At 33.9% G+C, this 27,066-nt stretch overlaps 1 protein-coding gene across 6 annotated transcripts in view; it reads right to left on the reverse strand.

Annotated features, from left to right (window-relative positions):
* atp2b2 (ATPase plasma membrane Ca2+ transporting 2) overlaps positions 1–27,066 on the reverse strand; it is a gene marked incomplete at its 5' end in the record, with an annotated part of 233,873 nt that overhangs the window by 30,349 nt on the left and 176,458 nt on the right. For all 6 annotated transcript variants that reach the window (XM_055869918.1, XM_055869921.1, XM_055869917.1 and 3 more), the window contains 2 exon segments: positions 1,179–1,390; positions 1,839–2,052. In XM_055869918.1, the coding sequence (XP_055725893.1) occupies positions 1,179–1,390; positions 1,839–2,052 (426 nt within the window).

Here is a 27,066-nt window from a genome sequence, read left to right on the forward strand (position 1 = left end):
GATCTACCTGGATGGTATAGGTTCTACCTGGATGGTATAGGATCCTACCTGGATGGTAAAGGTTCCTACCTGGATGGTATAGGTTCCTTCCTGGATGGTAAAGGTTCCTACCTGGATGGCAAACGTTCCTACCTGGATGGTAAAGGTTCCTACCTGGATGGCAAAGGTTCCTACCTGGATGGCAAAGGTTCCTACCTGGATGGTAAAGGTTCCTACCTGGATGGTAAAGGTTCCTACCTGGATGGTAAAAGTTCCTACCTGGATGGTAAAGGTTCCTACCTGGATGGTAAAGGTACTTCCTGGATGGCAAAGGTTCCTACCTGGATGGTAAAGGTTCCTACCTGGATGGTAAAAGTTCCTACCTGGATGGTAAAGGTTCCTACCTGGATGGTAAAGGTTCTTCCTGGATGGTAAAGGTTCCTACCTGGATGGTAAAGGTTCCTTCCTGGATGGTATAGGTTCCTACCTGGATGGTAAAGGTTCCTTCCTGGATGGTAAAGGTTCCTACCTGGATGGTAAAGGTTCCTTCCTGGATGGTAAAGGTTCCTTCCTGGATGGTATAGGTTCCTACCTGGATGGCGAATGTTCCTACCTGGATGGTAAAGGTTCCTACCTGGATGGTAAAGGTTCCTACCTGGATGGTATAGGTTCCTACCTGGATGGCAAAGGTTCCTTCCTGGATGGTAAAGTTCCTACCTGGATGGTATAGGTTCCTACCTGGATGGCAAAGGTTCCTACCTGGATGGTATAGGTTCCTTCCTGGATGGTAAAGGTTCCTACCTGGATGGTATAGGTTCCTTCCTGGATGGTAAAGGTTCCTACCTGGATGGTAAAGGTTCCTACCTGGATTGTATAGGTTCCTTCCTGGATGGTAAAGGTTCCTACCTGGATGGCAAACGTTCCTACCTGGATGGTAAAGGTTCCTACCTGGATGGCAAAGGTTCCTACCTGGATGGCAAAGGTTCCTACCTGGATGGTAAAGGTTCTTACCTGGATGGTAAAGGTTCCTACCTGGATGGTAAAAGTTCCTACCTGGATGGTAAAGGTTCCTACCTGGATGGTAAAGGTTCTTCCTGGATGGTAAAGGTTCCTACCTGTATGGTAAAGGTTCCTACCTGGATGGTAAAAGTTCCTACCTGGATGGCAAAGGTTCCTACCTGGATGGTAAAGGTTCCTACCTGGATGGCGAATGTTCCAAAGACGATGGAACAGAAGATGGGGTTCCTGAATATTCCGTCAAAGACGTTCCTCTCTCCGTGGATCTTCCTGGCGTTGATCTCGTTGAAAAGCTGCATGAGGACGAAGGTGTTGAAAATGATGGTGTAGTGTTCTGACGGAGGGGAGTGGAGCGGAGCGTGACGACCACTGTCTATGTCAAATATCTGCTCACCTGAGAGAGAGAGAGAGAGAGAGAGAGAGAGAGAGAGAGAGAGAGAGAGAGAGAGAGAGAGAGAGAGAGATATCATCTTGTTGATGTCAAAGAACTCCTCACCTATCACTCCCATTGATTTGGAGCTAGAGGTGGCTAAAGTTAGCTAACGTTTGTAGTGTCTGTTTAAAGAAAACTGTACCACGTATTACAGTTTCTCATAACTCATAGACTAGTTTTACAGAGAGGAACCATCTAACATCAAGTTGTAAAATCCTGAACTTCCCCTTTAAAAAAACCAAGGTGTTTTACAACATCAATGCTAGCCAGGAGGACAGTACACTTTAATGACATACCGACTGTGGCCAAGGGTGGTCTAGCAGTCTGAGACGATATTTCAGCTATCTTTCCTCTCTTTATCCAATAAACAACAAATAGGAGAGGACTTTAAAAAGAAAGAATCCCTTACCGACGAACAGCAGGGAGAATATGATGACCAGCTGGTAGATGCCGTGTCCCAGGATGTTCTTGGTCATGGTGCTGGAGATCAGCGGTTTGTTGCGGCCGTACGGCTTCCTCATCAGCAGGGCCTCGGTGGGGGGCTCGGTCGCCAGGGCCAGGGACGCAAAGGTGTCCATTATCAAGTTCACCCACAGCATCTGGACCGCCTTCAGGGGAGAATCCTACAGGAACACACAGGGTTATTAAAACTTCTTTGGGATAGGGGGCGCTATTTTCACTTTGGGAAAAAATCGTGCCCAATTTAAACGGCCTCGTACTCAATTCTTGCTCGTACAATATGCATATGATTATTACTATTGGATAGAAAACACTCTCTAGTTTCTAAAACCGTTTGATTATATCTGTGAGTAAAACAGAACTCATTTTGCAGCAAACTTCCTGACAGGAAGTGAAAAATCTGAAATCGAGGTTCTGTTCCAGGGCCTTCCTATTAATTTGCCTGAAATCTAATCTATCTAATCTATCTACATGCACTGCATACGCCTTCCACTAGATGTCAACAGGCAGTGAGAAGTGGAATGGGGTGTCTAGCTTGATCTGAGGCCCGAACAAGAGCTTTTGGAATGACGTGTTTGGAATTTTCATTGTCTTGGAAGGCGCGAGAAGGAACCCCAGGTTGCGTTCTGAAAAGCTTTCAGTATAGACGTTAGATATCTCCGGCTCTGATTTTATTTGATATATGTAATAAAAACATCATAAAGTAGTTATTTTAAACCGAGTTATATCAGTTTATTGAACGTTTAATTTTCTTTTCTTTGCGTCATGTGAAGTTGGGCACGTTTGCGCCACATGGCTAGCTTTGGTTGCTAATTCGACAGGAGAAGAGGACATTCTACAACCAAACAACAATTATTCTGGACAAAGGACCCCTTGTACAACATTCTGATGGAAGCTCATCAAAAGTAGGAACCATTTATGATGTTATTTCGTATTTCTGTTGAAAATGTTTAGTCATATTTTCCGCCCTTATTTTGGACGCTGTCTCGCTATAACGTAAGCTGTATGTTGTACTAAAGTTATTTTTAAAAATCTAACACAGCGGTTGCATTAAGAACTAGTGTATCTTTAATTTGCTGTACAACATGTATTTTTTAGTAAAGTTTATGATGAGTTTTTTGATTAGATTAGGTGACTGTCCAAGATATCTCCGGACAATTTTGTGCATTTTGACTACGTATTCACATTGTAAAACCACGATTTGTACCGCTAAATATGCACATTTGCAGAACAAAACATATATGTATTGTGTAATATGATGTTATAGGACTGTCATCTGATGAAGTTTGTCAAGGTTAGTGAATAAATTTATATCTTTTGCTGTTTTTTGCGATTGCTACCTTTGCGGTGAATGAATGCGGATGTGTGGTTGGCTATTGTAGTAAGCTAATATAATGCTATATTGTGTTTTCGCTGTAAAACACTTATTAAAAAATCTGAAATATTGGCTGGATTCACAAGATGTTTGTCTTTCATTTGCTGTACACCGTGTATTTTTCATAAATGTTTTATGATGAGTATTTAGGTATTTCACGTTGCTCTCTGTAGTTATTCTAGCTGCTTTGGTGATATTTGTGATTGTAGCTGCAATGTAAAACTATGATTTATACCTGAAATATGCACATTTTTCGAACAAAACATAGATTTATTGTATAACATGTTATAAGACTGTCATCTGATGAAGTTGTTTCTTGGTTAGTGACTAATTCTATCTCTATTTGGGGGTTTTGTGCAAGCTACCTGTGCTGTGAAAGAAATGTCTGTGCTTTTTTGTATTTGGTGGTGAGCTAACATAAATATACGTGGTGTTTTCGCTGTAAAACATTTAAAATTCGGACATGTTGGCTGGATTCACAAGATGTTTATGTTTATCTTTATACATCTACTAACTATATATACATCTACTAACTACAAATACTATCTACATCTACTAACTACATATACTATCTACATCTACTAACTACATATACATATACTAACTACATATACTAACTATATATACTATCTACATCTACTATCTACATCTACTATCTACATCTACTATCTACATCTACTATCTACATCTACTAACTATATATACTATCTACATCTACTATCTACATCTACTATCTATATATACTATCTACATCTACTAACTATATATACTATCTACATCTACTATCTACATCTACATCTACTAACTATATATACTATCTACATCTACTAACTACATCTACTAACTACATCTACTATCTACATCTACTATCTACATCTACTAACTACATCTACTATCTACATCTACTATCTACATCTACTATCTACATCTACTAACTACATATACATATACTAACTACATCTACTAACTATATATACTATCTACATCTACTAACTACATATACATATACTAACTACATCTACTAACTACATCTACTATCTACATCTACTAACTACATATACTATCTACATCTACTATCTACATATACTAACTACATATACTATCTACATCTACTAACTACATATACATATACTAACTACATCTACTAACTACATCTACTATCTACATATACATCTACTAACTACATATACATCTACTAACTACATATACATCTACATCTACTATCTACATATACTATCTACATCTACTAACTACATCTACTATCTACATATACATCTACTAACTACATATACATCTACTAACTACATATACATCTACTAACTACATATACATCTACTAACTACATATACATCTACTAACTACATATACATCTACTAACTACATATACATCTACTAACTACATATACATCTACTAACTACATATACTATCTACATCTACTAACTACATATACATCTACTAACTACATATACATCTACTAACTACATATACATCTACTAACTACATATACTATCTACATCTACTAACTACATATACATCTACTAACTACATATACTATCTACATCTACTAACTACATATACTATCTACATCTACTAACTACATATACATCTACTAACTACATCTACTATCTACATATACATCTACTAACTACATATACATCTACTATCTACATCTACATCTACTAACTACATCTACTAACTACATATACATCTACTAACTACATCTACTAACTACATATACATATACATCTACTAACTACATATACATCTACTAACTACATCTACATCTACTAACTACATCTACTATCTACATCTACTATCTACATCTACTAACTATATATACTATCTACATCTACTAACTACATCTACTAACTACATCTACTAACTACATCTACTATCTACATCTACTAACTACATCTACTAACTACATCTACTAACTACATCTACTAACTACATCTACTACCTACATCTACTATCTACATATACTATCTAAATCTACTATCTACATCTACTATCTACATCTACTAACTACATATACATCTACTAACTACATATACATCTACTAACTACATATACATCTACTAACTACATCTACTATCTACATCTACTAACTACATATACTATCTACATCTACTATCTACATATACTATCTACATCTACTATCTACATATACTATCTACATCTACTATCTACATATACTATCTACATCTACTAACTACATATAAATCTACTAACTACATATACTATCTACATCTACTATCTACATCTACTATCTACATATACTATCTACATCTACTAACTACATATACTATCTACATCTACTAACTACATATACATCTACTAACTACATATACTATCTACATCTACTAACTACATCTACTATCTACATATACATCTACTAACTACATATACATCTACTAACTACATCTAAATCTACTAACTACATCTACATCTACTAACTACATATACATCTACTAACTACATATACATCTACTAACTACATATACTATCTACTAACTACATATACTATCTACATCTACTAACTACATATACATCTACTAACTACATCTACTAACTACATATACATCTACTAACTACATATACATCTACTAACTACATATACATCTACTAACTACATCTACTAACTACATATACATCTACTAACTACATATACATCTACTAACTACATATACTATCTACATCTACTAACTACATATACATCTACTAACTACATATACATCAACTAACTACATCTACTAACTACATATACATCTACTATCTACATCTACTAACTACATCTACTAACTACATCTACTAACTACATCTACTAACTACATCTACATCTACTAACTACATCTACTATCTACTAACTACATCTACTATCTACATCTACATCTACTAACTACATATACATCTACTAACAACATCTACATCTACTAACTACATATACATCTACTAACTACATATACATCTACTAACTACATATACATCTACTAACTACATCTACGTCTACTAACTACATCTACTATCTACATCTACTATCTACATATACTAACTACATCTACTATCTACATCTACTATCTACATCTACAAACTACATCTACAAACTACATCTACTATCTACATCTACTAACTACATCTACTAACTACATCTACTAACTACATCTACTAACTACATCTACTAACTACATCTACTAACTACATCTACTAACTACATCTACTATCTACATCTACTATCTACATCTACTAACTACATCTACTAACTACATCTACTAACTACATCTACTATCTACATCTACATCTACTATCTACATCTACTAACTACATCTACAAACTACATCTACATCTACTATCTACATCTACTATCTACATCTACTATCTACATCTACTATCTACATCTACTAACTACATCTACTATCTACATCTACAAACTACATCTACAAACTACATCTACAAACTACATCTACTATCTACATCTACTAACTACATCTACTAACTACATCTACTAACTAGATCTACTATCTACATCTACTATCTACATCTACTAACTACATCTACTAACTACATCTACTATCTACATCTACTAACTACATCTACATCTACTAACTACATCTACTAACTACATCTACTAACTACATCTACTAACTACATATACTATCTACATCTACTATCTACATATACTAACTACATCTACATCTACTAACTACATCTACTATCTACATCTACTATCTACATCTACAAACTACATCTACTAACTACATCTACTAACTACATCTACTAACTACATCTACTAACTACATCTACTAACTACATCTAAAATCTACATCTACTAACTACATCTACTAACTACATCTACTAACTACATCTACTATCTACATCTACATCTACATCTACTAACTACATCTACTAACCACATCTACATCTACTAACTACATCTACTATCTACATCTACATCTACTATCTACATCTACTAACTACATCTACTATCTACATCTACTATCTACATATACTAACTAAATCTACTATCTACATCTACTAACTACATCTACAAACTACATCTACAAACTACATCTACTATCTACATCTACTAACTACATCTACTAACTACATCTACTAACTACATCTACTATCTACATCTACTAACTAAATCTACATCTACTAACTACATCTACTATCTACATCTACTAACTACATATACATCTACTAACTACATATACATCTACTAACTACATATACATCTACTAACTACATCTACATCTACTAACTACATCTACATCTACTATCTACATCTACTAACTACATATACTATCTACATCTACTAACTACATATACATCTACTAACTACATCTACTATCTACATCTACTTACTACATCTACTATCTACATCTACTAACTACATATACTATCTACATCTACTAACTACATATACTATCTACATCTACTAACTACATATACTATCTACATCTACTAACTACATATACTATCTACTTACTACATATACATCTACTTACTACATATACATCTACTAACTACATCTACATCTACTAACTACATCTACATCTACTAACTACATCTACTATCTACATCTACTATCTACATATACTAACTACATCTACTAACTACATCTACAAACTACATCTACAAACTACATCTACAAACTACATCTACTATCTACATCTACTAACTACATCTACTAACTACATCTACTAACTACATCTACTATCTACATCTACTATCTACATCTACTAACTACATCTACTAACTACATCTACTATCTACATCTACTAACTACATCTACTAACTACATCTACTAACTACATCTACTATCTACATCTACATCTACATCTACTATCTACATCTACTAACTACATCTACAAACTACATCTACATCTACTAACTACATCTACTATCTACTATCTACATATACTAACTACATCTACTATCTACATCTACTAACTACATCTACAAACTACATCTACAAACTACATCTACTATCTACATCTACTAACTACATCTACTATCTACATCTACTAACTACATCTACTAACTACATCTACTAACTACATCTACTATCTACATCTACTAACTACATCTACATCTACTAACTACATCTACTAACTACATCTACATCTACTAACTACATCTACATCTACTAACTACATCTACTAACTACATCTACAAACTACATCTACTAACTACATCTACAAACTACATCTACTGTCTACATCTACTATCTACATCTACTATCTACATCTACTATCTACATCTAATATCTACATATACTAACTACATCTACATCTACTAACTACATCTACTATCTACATCTACTAACTACATCTACTATCTTCATATACTATCTACATATACTAACTACATATACTAACTACATCTACTAACTACATCTACAAACTACATCTACATCTACAAACTACATCTACTAACTACATATACTATCTACATATACTATCTACATATACTATCTACATATACTAACTACATATACTAACTACATATACTAACTACATATACTAACTACATATACTAACTACATATACTAACTACATCTACTAACTACATCTACTAACTACATCTACATCTACATCTACATCTACATCTACTATCTACATATACTAACTACATCTACATCTACTAACTACATCTACTAACTACATCTACATCTACTAACTACATCTACATCTACTAACTACATCTACTAACTACATCTACAAACTACATCTACAAACTACATCTACAAACTACATCTACTATCTACATCTACTATCTACATCTACTAACTACATCTACTATCTACATCTACTATCTACATATACTATCTACATCTACTATCTACATCTACTATCTACATATACTATCTACATATACTAACTACATCTACATCTACTAACTACATCTACTATCTACTATCTACATCTAATATCTACATATACTAACTACATCTACATCTACTAACTACATCTACTATCTACATCTACTAACTACATCTACTATCTACATCTACTAACTACATCTACTATCTACATCTACTATCTACATCTACTATCTACATCTACTATCTACATCTACTATCTACATCTACTATCTATATATACTATCTACATCTACATCTACTAACTACATCTACTATCTACATCTACTAACTACAACTACATCTACTAACTACATCTACTAACTACATCTACATCTACTATCTACATCTACTAACTACATCTACATCTACTATCTACATCTACTATCTACATCTACTATCTACATCTACTAACTACATCTACAAACTACATCTACAAACTACATCTACTAACTACATCTACTAACTACATCTACTAACTACATCTACTAACTACATCTACTATCTACATCTACTATCTACATCTACTAACTACATCCACTAACTACATCTACTATCTACATCTACTAACTACATCTACTAACTACATCTACTAACTACATCTACTATCTACATCTACATCTACATCTACTATCTACATCTACTAACTACATCTACAAACTACATCTACATCTACTAACTACATCTACTATCTACTATCTACATATACTAACTACATCTACTATCTACATCTACTAACTACATCTACAAACTACATCTACAAACTACATCTACTATCTACATCTACTAACTACATCTACTATCTACATCTACTATCTACATCTACTATCTACATATACTAACTACATCTACATCTACTAACTACATCTACTATCTACTATCTACATCTAATATCTACATATACTAACTACATCTACATCTACATCTACTAACTACATCTACTATCTACATCTACTAACTACATCTACTATCTACATCTACTATCTACATCTACATCTACATCTACTATCTACATCTACTATCTACATCTACTATCTACATCTACTATCTATATATACTATCTACATCTACATCTACTAACTACATCTACTATCTACATCTACTAACTACAACTACATCTACTAACTACATCTACTAACTACATCTACTAACTACATCTACATCTACTATCTACATCTACTAACTACATCTACATCTACTATCTACATCTACATCTACTATCTACATCTACTAACTACATCTACAAACTACATCTACAAACTACATCTACAAACTACATCTACTATCTACATCTACTAACTACATCTACTAACTACATCTACTAACTACATCTACTATCTACATCTACTATCTACATCTACTAACTACATCTACTAACTACATCTACTATCTACATCTACTAACTACATCTACTAACTACATCTACTAACTACATCTACTATCTACATCTACATCTACATCTACTATCTACATCTACTAACTACATCTACAAACTACATCTACATCTACTAACTACATCTACTATCTACTATCTACATATACTAACTACATCTACTATCTACATCTACTAACTACATCTACAAACTACATCTACAAACTACATCTACTATCTACATCTACTAACTACATCTACTATCTACATCTACTAACTACATCTACTAACTACATCTACTAACTACATCTACTATCTACATCTACTAACTACATCTACATCTACTAACTACATCTACTAACTACATCTACATCTACTAACTACATCTACATCTACTAACTACATCTACTAACTACATCTACAAACTACATCTAATATCTACATATACTAACTACATCTACATCTACTAACTACATCTACTATCTACATCTACTAACTACATCTACTATCTTCATATACTATCTACATCTACTAACTACATCTACATCTACTAACTACATCTACTAACTACATCTACATCTACTAACTACATCTACATCTACTAACTACATCTACTAACTACATCTACAAACTACATCTAATATCTACATATACTAACTACATCTACATCTACTAACTACATCTACTATCTACATCTACTAACTACATCTACTATCTTCATATACTATCTACATATACTAACTACATATACTAACTACATCTACTAACTACATCTACAAACTACATCTACATCTACAAATTACATCTACTAACTACATATACTATCTACATATACTATCTACATATACTAACTACATATACTAACTACATATACTAACTACATATACTAACTACATCTACTAACTACATCTACTAACTACATCTACATCTACATCTACATCTACTATCTACATATACTAACTACATCTACATCTACTAACTACATCTACTAACTACATCTACATCTACTAACTACATCTACATCTACTAACTACATCTACTAACTACATCTACAAACTACATCTACAAACTACATCTACAAACTACATCTACAAACTACATCTACTATCTACATCTACTATCTACATCTACTAACTACATCTACTATCTACATATACTATCTACATCTACTATCTACATCTACTATCTACATCTACTATCTACATATACTAACTACATCTACATCTACTAACTACATCTACTAACTACATCTACTATCTACATCTACTAACTACATCTACTAACTACATCTACTAACTACATCTACTATCTACATCTACATCTACATCTACTATCTACATCTACTAACTACATCTACAAACTACATCTACATCTACTAACTACATCTACTATCTACTATCTACATATACTAACTACATCTACTATCTACATCTACTAACTACATCTACAAACTACATCTACAAACTACATCTACTATCTACATCTACTAACTACATCTACTATCTACATCTACTAACTACATCTACTAACTACATCTACTAACTACATCTACTATCTACATCTACTAACTACATCTACATCTACTAACTACATCTACTAACTACATCTACATCTACTAACTACATCTACATCTACTAACTACATCTACTAACTACATCTACAAACTACATCTACTAACTACATCTACAAACTACATCTACTGTCTACATCTACTATCTACATCTACTATCTACATCTAATATCTACATATACTAACTACATCTACATCTACTAACTACATCTACTATCTACATCTACTAACTACATCTACTATCTTCATATACTATCTACATATACTAACTACATATACTAACTACATCTACTAACTACATCTACAAACTACATCTACATCTACAAATTACATCTACTAACTACATATACTATCTACATATACTATCTACATATACTAACTACATATACTAACTACATATACTAACTACATATACTAACTACATCTACTAACTACATCTACTAACTACATCTACATCTACATCTACATCTACATCTACTATCTACATATACTAACTACATCTACATCTACTAACTACATCTACTAACTACATCTACATCTACTAACTACATCTACATCTACTAACTACATCTACTAACTACATCTACAAACTACATCTACAAACTACATCTACAAACTACATCTACAAACTACATCTACTATCTACATCTACTATCTACATCTACTAACTACATCTACTATCTACATATACTATCTACATCTACTATCTACATCTACTATCTACATCTACTATCTACATATACTAACTACATCTACATCTACTAACTACATCTACTATCTACATCTACTAACTACATCTACTATCTTCATATACTATCTACATATACTAACTACATATACTAACTACATCTACTAACTACATCTACAAACTACATCTACATCTACAAACTACATCTACTAACTACATATACTATCTACATATACTATCTACATATACTATCTACATATACTAACTACATATACTAACTACATATACTAACTACATCTACTAACTACATCTACTAACTACATCTACATCTACATCTACATCTACATCTACTATCTACATATACTAACTACATCTACATCTACTAACTACATCTACTAACTACATCTACATCTACTAACTACATCTACATCTACTAACTACATCTACTAACTACATCTACAAACTACATCTACAAACTACATCTACAAACTACATCTACTATCTACATCTACTATCTACATCTACTAACTACATCTACTCTCTACATCTACTATCTACATATACTATCTACATCTACTATCTACATCTACTATCTACATATACTATCTACATATACTAACTACATCTACATCTACTAACTACATCTACTATCTACTATCTACATCTAATATCTACATATACTAACTACATCTACATCTACTAACTACATCTACTATCTACATCTACTAACTACATCTACTATCTACATCTACTAACTACATCTACTATCTACATCTACTATCTACATCTACTATCTACATCTACTATCTACATCTACTATCTACATCTACTATCTATATATACTATCTACATCTACATCTACTAACTACATCTACTATCTACATCTACTAACTACAACTACATCTACTAACTACATCTACTAACTACATCTACATCTACTATCTACATCTACTAACTACATCTACATCTACTATCTACATCTACATCTACTATCTACATCTACTATCTACATCTACTAACTACATCTACAAACTACATCTACAAACTACATCTACTAACTACATCTACTAACTACATCTACTAACTACATCTACTAACTACATCTACTATCTACATCTACTATCTACATCTACTAACTACATCCACTAACTACATCTACTATCTACATCTACTAACTACATCTACTAACTACATCTACTAACTACATCTACTATCTACATCTACATCTACATCTACTATCTACATCTACTAACTACATCTACAAACTACATCTACATCTACTAACTACATCTACTATCTACTATCTACATATACTAACTACATCTACTATCTACATCTACTAACTACATCTACAAACTACATCTACAAACTACATCTACTATCTACATCTACTAACTACATCTACTATCTACATCTACTATCTACATCTACTATCTACATATACTAACTACATCTACATCTACTAACTACATCTACTATCTACATCTACTATCTACATCTAATATCTACATATACTAACTACATCTACATCTACATCTACTAACTACATCTACTATCTACATCTACTAACTACATCTACTATCTACATCTACTATCTACATCTACATCTACATCTACTATCTACATCTACTATCTACATCTACTATCTACATCTACTATCTATATATACTATCTACATCTACATCTACTAACTACATCTACTATCTACATCTACTAACTACAACTACATCTACTAACTACATCTACTAACTACATCTACTAACTACATCTACATCTACTATCTACATCTACTAACTACATCTACATCTACTATCTACATCTACATCTACTATCTACATCTACTAACTACATCTACAAACTACATCTACAAACTACATCTACAAACTACATCTACTATCTACATCTACTAACTACATCTACTAACTACATCTACTAACTACATCTACTATCTACATCTACTATCTACATCTACTAACTACATCTACTAACTACATCTACTATCTACATCTACTAACTTCATCTACTAACTACATCTACTAACTACATCTACTATCTACATCTACATCTACATCTACTATCTACATCTACTAACTACATCTACATCTACATCTACTAACTACATCTACTATCTACTATCTACATATACTAACTACATCTACTATCTACATCTACTAACTACATCTACAAACTACATCTACAAACTACATCTACTATCTACATCTACTATCTACATCTACTAACTACATCTACTAACTACATCTACTAACTACATCTACTAACTACATCTACTATCTACATCTACTAACTACATCTACATCTACTAACTACATCTACTAACTACATCTACATCTACTAACTACATCTACATCTACTAACTACATCTACTAACTACATCTACAAACTACATCTACTAACTACATCTACAAACTACATCTACTGTCTACATCTACTATCTACATCTACTATCTACATCTAATATCTACATATACTAACTACATCTACATCTACTAACTACATCTACTATCTTCATATACTATCTACATATACTAACTACATATACTAACTACATCTACTAACTACATCTACAAACTACATCTACATCTACAAATTACATCTACTAACTACATATACTATCTACATATACTATCTACATATACTAACTACATATACTAACTACATATACTAACTACATATACTAACTACATCTACTAACTACATCTACTAACTACATCTACATCTACATCTACATCTACATCTACTATCTACATATACTAACTACATCTACATCTACTAACTACATCTACTAACTACATCTACATCTACTAACTACATCTACATCTACTAACTACATCTACTAACTACATCTACAAACTACATCTACAAACTACATCTACAAACTACATCTACAAACTACATCTACTATCTACATCTACTATCTACATCTACTAACTACATCTACTATCTACATATACTATCTACATCTACTATCTACATCTACTATCTACATCTACTATCTACATATACTAACTACATCTACATCTACTAACTACATCTACTATCTACATCTACTATCTACATCTAATATCTACATATACTAACTACATCTACATCTACTAACTACATCTACTATCTACATCTACTAACTACATCTACTAACTACATCTATTATCTACATCTACTATCTACATCTACTATCTACATCTACTATCTACATCTACTATCTACATCTACTATCTATATATACTATCTACATCTACATCTACTAACTACATCTACTATCTACATCTACTAACTACAACTACATCTACTAACTACATCTACTAACTACATCTACTAACTACATCTACATCTACTATCTACATCTACTAACTACATCTACATCTACTATCTACATCTACATCTACTATCTACATCTACTAACTACATCTACAAACTACATCTACAAACTACATCTACAAACTACATCTACATCTACAAACTACATCTACTAACTATATATACTATCTACATCTACTAACTACATATACATCTACTAACTATATATACTATCTACATCTACTATCTACATATACATCTACTAACTACATCTACATCTACTAACTACATATACATCTACTAACTACATATACATCTACTAACTACATATACATCTACTAACTACATCTACATCTACTATCTACATCTACATCTACTAACTACATCTACTATCTACTTATACATCTACTAACTACATCTACTATCTACATAAACATCTACTAACTACATATACATCTACTAACTACATCTACATCTACTATCTACATCTACATCTACTATCTACATCTACATCTACTAACTACATCTACTATCTACATATACTTCTACTAACTACATCTACTATCTACATATACATCTACTAACTACATATACATCTACTAACTACATATACATCTACTAACTACATATACATCTGCTATCTACATCTACTATCTACATCTACTAACTACATATACATCTACTAACTACATATACATCTACTAACTACATATACATCTACTATCTACATCTACTAACTACATATACATCTACTAACTACATATACATCTAATAACTACATATACATCTACTATCTACATCTACTAACTACATATACATCTACTAACTACATATAGATCTACTTACTACATATACATCTACTAACTACATATACATCTACTAACTACATCTACTAACTACATCTACATCTACTAACTACATCTACTATCTACATCTACAAACTACATCTACTATCTACATATACTATCTACATCTACAAACTACATCTACTAACTACATCTACTAACTACATCTACATCTACTAACTACATCTACTAACTACATCTACATCTACTAACTACATCTACATCTACATCTACTATCTACATATACTATCTACATATACTATCTACATCTACAAACTACATCTACTAACTACATCTACTAACTACATCTACTAACTACATCTACTATCTACATCTACTAACTACATCTACTATCTACATCTACTAACTACATCTATTAACTACATCTACTAACTACATCTATTAACTACATCTACATCTACTAACTACATCTACTAACTACATCTACTATCTACATCTACATCTACAAACTACATCTACAAACTACATCTACAAACTACATCTACTAACTACATCTACTAACTACATATACTAACTACATCTACAAACTACATCTACAAACTACATATACAAACTACATCTACAAACTACATCTACTAACTACATCTACTAACTACATCTACTAACTACATCTACTAACTACATCTACTAACTACATCTACTATCTACATCTACTAACTACATCTACTATCTACATCTACTAACTACATCTACATCTACATCTACTAACTACATCTACTAACTACATATACTATCTACATATACTATCTACATCTACTAACTACATCTACTAACTACATCTACTAACTACATCTACATCTACTAACCACATCTACATATACTATCTACATCTACTAACTACATCTACAAACTACATCTACTATCTACATATACTATCTACATATACTAACTACATCTACTAACTACATCTACTAACTACATCTACTAACTACATCTACTATCTACATCTACTATCTACATATACTATCTACATATACTATCTACATATACTATCTACATCTACTAACTACATCTACTAACTACATCTACTAACTACATCTACATCTACTAACTACATCTACTAACTACATCTACATCTACATCTACATCTACTAACTACATCTACTATCTACATATACTATCTACATATACTATCTACATCTACTAACTACATCTACTAACTACATCTACTAACTACATCTACATCTACTAACTACATCTACTAACTACATCTACATCTACTAACTACATCTACATCTACTAACTACATCTACTAACTACATCTACAAACTACATCTACAAACTACATCTACTAACTACATCTACAAACTACATCTACTAACTACATCTACTATCTACATATTCTATCTACATATACTATCTACATCTACTAACTACATCTACTAACTACATCTACTAACTACATCTACTAACTACATCTACATCTACTAACTACATCTACTAACTACATCTACATCTACATCTACATCTACTAACTACATCTACTATCTACATATACTATCTACATATACTAACTACATCTACTAACTACATCTACTAACTACATCTACTAACTACATCTACTAACTACATCTACATCTACTAACTACATCTACTAACTACATCTACATCTACTAACTACATCTACATCTACTAACTACATCTACTAACTACATCTACAAACTACATCTACTAACTACATCTACAAACTACATCTACAAACTACATCTACTAACTACATCTACAAACTACATCTACAAACTACATCTACTATCTACATCTACATCTACTATCTACATCTACTATCTACATCTACTATCTACATCTACTATCTACATCTACTATCTACATCTACTATCTACATCCACTATCTACATCCACTATCTACATCTACTATCTACATCTACTATCTACATATACTATCTACATATACTATCTACATCTACCATCTACATATACTAACTACATCTACATCTACTAACTACATCTACTATCTACATCTACATCTACTAACTACATCTACTATCTACATCTACATATACTATCTACATCTACCATCTACATATACTAACTACATCTACATCTACTAACTACATCTACTATCTACATCTACATCTACTAACTACATCTACTATCTACATCTACATATACTATCTACATCTACATCTACTATCTACATCTACATATACTATCTACATCTACTATCTACATCTACATCTACTATCTATATATACTATCTACATCTACATCTACTAACTACATCTACTATCTACATCTACTAACTACAACTACATCTACTAACTACATCTACATCTACATCTACATCTACTAACTACATCAACTAACTACATCTACCAACTACATCTACAAACTACATCTACTAACTACATCTACAAACTACATCTACAAACTACATCTACAAACTACATCTACTATCTACATCTACATCTACTATCTACATCTACTATCTACATCTACTATCTACATCTACTATCTACATCCACTATCTACATCCACTATCTACATCTACTATCTACATATACTATCTACATCTACTATCTACATATACTAACTACATCTACATCTACTAACTACATCTACTATCTACTAACTACATCTACTATCTACATCTACTAACTACATCTACTATCTACATCTACTATCTACATCTACATATACTATCTACATCTACATCTACTATCTACATCTACATATACTATCTACATCTACTATCTACATCTACTATCTACATCTACTATCTATATATACTATCTTAATCTACATCTACTATCTACATCTACTAACTACAACTACTAACTACATCTACATCTACATCTACTAACTACATCTACTAACTACATCTACTATCTACATCTACTATCTACATATACTAACTACATCTACAAACTACATCTACAAACTACATCTACAAACTACATCTACATCTACAAACTACATCTACTAACTATATATACTATCTACATCTACTAACTACATATACATCTACTAACTATATATACTATCTACATCTACTATCTACATATACATCTACTAACTACATCTACATCTACTAACTACATATACATCTACTAACTACATATACATCTACTAACTACATATACATCTACTAACTACATCTACATCTACTATCTACATCTACTAACTACATCTACTATCTACATATACATCTACTAACTACATCTACATATACATCTACTAACTACATCTACTATCTACATATACATCTACTAACTACATCTACATCTACTAACTACATATACATCTACTAACTACATATACATCTACTAACTACATATACATCTACTAACTACATATACATCTACTAACTACATATACATCTACTAACTACATCTACTAACTACATATACTAACTACATCTACTAACTACATCTACATCTACATCTACTAACTACATCTACTATCTACTAACTACATCTACTATCTACATCTACATCTACTAACTACATATACATCTACTAACTACATCTACATCTACTAACTACATATACATCTACTAACTACATCTACATCTACTAACTACATATACATCTACTAACTACATATACTATCTACATCTACTAACTACATATACATCTACTAACTACATCTACATCTACTAACTACGTATACAAACTACATCTACAAACTACATCTACTATCTACATCTACATCTACTTTCTACATCTACTATCTACATCTACTATCTACATCTACATCTACTAACTACATCTACTATCTACATCTACATATACTATCTACATCTACATCTACTATCTACATCTACATATACTATCTACATCTACTATCTACATCTACATCTACTATCTATATATACTATCTACATCTACATCTACTAACTACATCTACTATCTACATCTACTAACTACAACTACATCTACTAACTACATCTACATCTACTATCTACATCTACTATCTACATCTACTATCTACATCTACTATCTACATCCACTATCTACATCCACTATCTACATCTACTATCTACATATACTATCTACATCTACTATCTACATATACTAACTACATCTACATCTACTAACTACATCTACTATCTACTAACTACATCTACTATCTACATCTACTAACTACATCTACTATCTACATCTACTATCTACATCTACATATACTATCTACATCTACATCTACTATCTACATCTACATATACTATCTACATCTACTATCTACATCTACTATCTACATCTACTATCTATATATACTATCTTAATCTACATCTACTATCTACATCTACAACTACTAACTACATCTACATCTACTATCTACATCTACTAACTACATCTACTAACTACATCTACTATCTACATCTACATCTACTATCTACATATACTAACTACATCTACAAACTACATCTACAAACTACATCTACATCTACAAACTACATCTACTAACTATATATACTATCTACATCTACTAACTACATATACATCTACTAACTATATATACTATCTACATCTACTATCTACATATACATCTACTAACTACATCTACATCTACTAACTACATATACATCTACTAACTACATATACATCTACTAACTACATATACATCTACTAACTACATCTACATCTACTATCTACATCTACATCTACTAACTACATCTACTATCTACATATACATCTACTAACTACATCTACATATACATCTACTAACTACATCTACTATCTACATCTACATCTACTATCTACATCTACATCTACTAACTACATCTACATCTACTAACTACATATACATCTACTAACTACATATACATCTACTAACTACATATACATCTACTAACTACTATCTACATCTACTAACTACATCTACTAACTACATCTACTAACTACATCTACTAACTACATCTACTAACTACATCTACATCTACTAACTACATCTACTAACTACATCTACTATCTACTAACTACATCTACTATCTACATCTACATCTACTAACTACATATACATCTACTAACTACATCTACATCTACTAACTACATATACATCTACTAACTACATATACATCTACTAACTACATATACATCTACTAACTACATATACATCTACTAACTACATATACTATCTACATCTACTAACTACATATACATCTACTAACTACATCTACTATCTACATCTACTAACTACATATACTAACTACATCCACTAACTACATCTACTAACTACATCTACTAACTACATCTACTAACTACATCTACATCTACTAACTACATCTACTATCTACATCTACATCTACTAACTACATCTACTAACTACATCTACATCTACATCTACATCTACTAACTACATCTACATCTACTAACTACATATACATCTACTATCTACATCTACATCTACTAACTACATATACATCTACTAACTACATCTACTAACTACATCTACTAACTACATCTACATCTACATCTACTAACTACATCTACTAACTACATCTACATCTACTAACTACATCTACTATCTACATCTACTATCTACATCTACTAACTACATCTACTAACTACATCTACATCTACATCTACATCTACTAACTACATATACATCTACTAACTACATCTACATCTACTAACTACATATACATCTACTATCTACATCTACATCTACTAACTACATCTACATCTACTAACTACATCTACTAACTACATCTACTAACTACATCTACTAACTACATCTACTAACTACATATACATCTACTAACTACATCTACTATCTACATCTACTAACTACATCTACTAACTACATCTACATCTACTAACTACATCTACATCTACATCTACTAACTACATCTACATCTACTAACTACATCTACTAACTACATCTACTATCTACATCTACTAACTACATCTACTAACTACAGGTTAGTGTCTAGACCACCCTCAGTGGAGTGTCCTAGAGGAACACAAATGGTTGAGTGTTCCAGTCATCACCACCAATAGACTGGCCTCTGAACAATTCTGTCTCTCCAGGGGAACGAGGCAGAGCTGTCACCTCTCACCCTCACTGCTGATTCTGGCCCTGAATCGCCTGGCTATCCCCTAGCTATCGCCTGGCTATCGCCTAGCTATCCCCTAGCTATCCCCTAGCTATCGCCTAGCTATCCCCTAGCGATCGCAATAACATACATTACAGGCGTCAAAATATTTTTACCTTGTCGCCTCGGGGATTCGATCTTGCAACATTTCGGTTACAAGTCCTACGCTCTAACCACTAGGCTACCTGCCACCACATTCTTACCTGTGTGTGTGTGTGTGTGTTACCTGTGTGATGCAGGCCCCAGTGAAGGCCAGTATGACAGCCACCACGTTGACAGTCAGCTGTGTGTTTGTTACCTGTGTGATGCAGGCCCCAGTGAAGGCCACTATGACAGTCACCACGTTGACAGTCAGCTGTGTGTTTGTTACCTGTGTGATGCAGGCCCCAGTGAAGGCCACTATGACAGACACCACGTTGACAGTCAGCTGTGTGTGTTTGTTACCTGTGTAATGCAGGCCCCAGTGAAGGCCACTATGACAGACACCACGTTGACAGTCAGCTGTGTGTTTGTTACCTGTGTGATGCAGGCCCCAGTGAAGGTAACTATGACAGTCACCACGTTGACAGTCAGCTGTGTGTGTTTGTTACCTGTGTGATGCAGGCCCCAGTGAAGGTAACTATGACAGACACCACGTTGACAGTCAGCTGTGTGTTTGTTACCTGTGTGATGCAGGCCCCAGTGAAGGCCACTATGACAGTCACCACGTTGACAGTCAGCTGTGTGTGTTTGTTACCTGTGTGATGCAGGCCCCAGTGAAGGCCACTATGACAGACACCACGTTGACAGTCAGCTGTGTGTGTGTTACCTGTGTGATGCAGGCCCCAGTGAAGGTAACTATGACAGTCACCACGTTGACAGTCAGCTGTGTGTTTGTTACCTGTGTGATGCAGGCCCCAGTGAAGGCCACTATTTTTTTTATTTTTTTTATTTTTTATTTAACCTTTATTTAACCAGGTAGGCAAATTGAGAACACGTTCTCATTTACAATTGCGACCTGGCCAAGATAAAGCAAAGCAGTTCGACACATACAACAACACATAGTTACACATGGAGTAAAAACCAACATATAGTCAATAATACAGTGAAAAAAAAATACGTCTATATACAATGTGAGCAAGTGAGGTGAGATAAGGGAGGTGAAGGCAAACAGATATATGTATAAATAAATAAAAATATAAAAAGGCCATGGAGGCGAAGTGAGTACAACACAGCAAGTAAAATAAAAACAAAAAAAAAACACTGGGATGGTTGGTTTGCATTGGAAGAAAGTGCAAAGTAGAGACAGAAATAATGGGGTGCAAAGGAGCAAAATAAATTAATAAATAAATACAGTAGGTAAAGAGGTAGTTGTTTGGGCTAAATTGTAGATGGTTTATGTACAGGTGCAGTAATCTATGAGCTGCTCTGACAGCTGGTGCTTAAAGCTAGTGAGGGAGATAGGTGTTTCCAGTTTCAGAGATTTTTGTAGTTCGTTCCAGTCATTGGCAGCAGAGAACTGGAAGGAGAGGCGTCCAAAGGAAGAATTGGTTTTGGGGGTGACTAGAGAGATATACCTGCTGGAGCGCGTGCTACAGGTAGGTGCTGCTATGGTGACCAGCGAGCTGAGATAAGGGGGGACTTTACCTAGCAGGGTCTTGTAGATGACCTGGAACCAGTGGGTTTGGCGACGAGTATGAAGCGAGGGCCAGCCAACGAGAGTGTACAGGTCGCAGTGGTGGGTAGTATATGGGGCTTTGGTGACAAAACGGATGGCACTGTGATAGACTGCATCCAATTTATTGAGTAGGGTTTTGGAGGCTATTTTGTAAATGACATCACCGAAGTCGAGGATTGGTAGGATGGTCAGTTTTACAAGGGTATGTTTGGCAGCATGAGTAAAGGATGCTTTGTTGCGGAATAGGAAGCCAATTCTAGATTTGACTTTGGATTGGAGATGTTTGATGTGGGTCTGGAAGGAGAGTTTACAGTCTAACCAGACACCTAGGTATTTGTAGTTGTCCACATATTCTAAGTCAGAGCCGTCCAAAGTAGTGATGTTGGACAGGCGGGCAGGAGCAGGCAGCGATCGGTTGAAGAGCATGCATTTGGTTTTACTTGTATTTAAGAGCAGTTGGAGGCCACGGAAGGAGAGTTGTATGGCATTGAAGCTCGCCTGGAGGGTTGTTAACACAGTGTCAAAAGAAGGGCCAGAAGTATACAGAATAGTGTCGTCTGCGTAGAGGTGGATCAGAGAATCACCAGCAGCAAGAGCGACATCATTGATGTAAACAGAGAAGAGAGTCGGTCCAAGAATTGAGCCCTGTGGCACCCCCATAGAGACTGCCAGAGGCCCGGACAACAGACCCTCCGATTTGACACACTGAACTCTATCAGAGAAGTAGTTGGTGAACCAGGCGAGGCAATCATTAGAGAAACCAAGGCTGTCGAGTCTGCCAATGAGGATGTGGTGATTGACAGAGTCAAAAGCCTTGGCCAGGTCAATGAATAGTATTGCACAGTATTGTTTCCTATCGATGGCGGTTACGATATCGTTTATGACCTTGAGCGTGGCTGAGGTGCACCCATGACCAGCTCTGAAACCAGATTGCATAGCGGAGAAGGTGTGGTGTGATTCGAAATGGTCGGTAATCTGTTTGTTGACTTGGCTTTCGAAAACCTTAGAAAGGCAGGGTAGGATAGATATAGGTCTGTAGCAGTTAGGGTCAAGGGTGTCCCCCCCTTTGAAGAGGGGGATAACCGCAGCTGCTTTCCAATCTTTGGGGATCTCAGACGACACGAAAGAGAGGTTGAAGAGGCTAGTAATAGGGGTGGCAACAATTTCAGCAGATAGTTTTAGAAAGAAAGGGTCCAGATTATCTAGCCCGGCTGATTTGTAAGGGTCCAGATTTTGCAGCTCATTAAGAACATCAGCTGACTGTATTTGGGAGAAAGAGAAATGGGGAAGGCTTGGGCGAGTAGCAGAGGGGAGGGCAGTGCTGTTGTCCGGGGTAGGGGTAGCCAGGTGGAAAGCATGGCCAGCCGTAGAAAAATGCTTATTGAAATTCTCAATTATAGTGGATTTGTCGGTGGTGACAGTGTTTCCTATCTTCAGAGCGGTTGGAAGCTGGGAGGAGGTGTTCTTATTCTCCATGGACTTTACGGTGTCCCAGAACTTTTTTGAATTTGTGTTGCAGGAAGCAAATTTCTGCTTGAAAAAGCTAGCCTTGGCTGTTCTAACTGCCTGTGTATATTGGTTTCTGGCTTCCCTGAAAAGTTGCATATCACGGGGGCTGTTCGATGCTAATGCAGAACGCCATAGGATGTTTTTCTGTTGGTTAAGGGCAGTCAGGTCAGGAGAGAACCAAGGGCTATATCTGTTCCTGGTTCTAAATTTCTTGAATGGGGCATGCTTATTCAAGATGGTGAGGAAGGCATTTTTAAAAAATGACCAGGCATCCTCTACTGACGGGATGAGATCAATATCCTTCCAGGATACCCCGGCCAGGTCGATTAGGAAGGCCTGCTCGCTGAAGTGTTTCAGGGAGCGTTTGACAGTGATGAGTGGAGGTCGTTTGACCGCTGACCCATTACGGATGCAGGCAATGAGGCAGTGATCGCTGAGATCTTGGTTGAAAACAGCAGAGGTGTATTTGGAGGGCAAGTTTGTTAGGATGATATCTATGAGGGTACCCGTGTTTACGGAATTGGGGTGGTACCTGGTGGGTTCATTGATAATTTGTGTGAGATTGAGGGCATCAAGCTTAGATTGTAGGGTGGCTGGGGTGTTGAGCATGTTCAAATTTAGGTCGCCTAGCAGCACGAGCTCTGAAGATAGATGGGGGGCAATCAGTTCACATATAGTGTCCAGAGCACAGCTGGGGGCAGAGGGTGGTCTATAGCAGGCGGCAACGGTGAGAGACTTGTTTTTAGAGAGGTGGATTTTTAAAAGTAGAAGTTCAAATTGTTTGGGAACAGACCTGGATAGTATAACAGAACTCTGCAGGCAGTCTTTGCAGTAGATTGCAACACCGCCCCCTTTGGCCGTTCTATCTTGTCTGAAAATATTGTAATTGGGGATAAAAATGTCTGAA

The sequence above is a fragment of the Salvelinus fontinalis genome, chromosome 18 (assembly GCF_029448725.1).
Source record: "Salvelinus fontinalis isolate EN_2023a chromosome 18, ASM2944872v1, whole genome shotgun sequence".
In the NCBI taxonomy this organism is placed as follows: Eukaryota; Metazoa; Chordata; class Actinopteri; order Salmoniformes; family Salmonidae; genus Salvelinus; species Salvelinus fontinalis.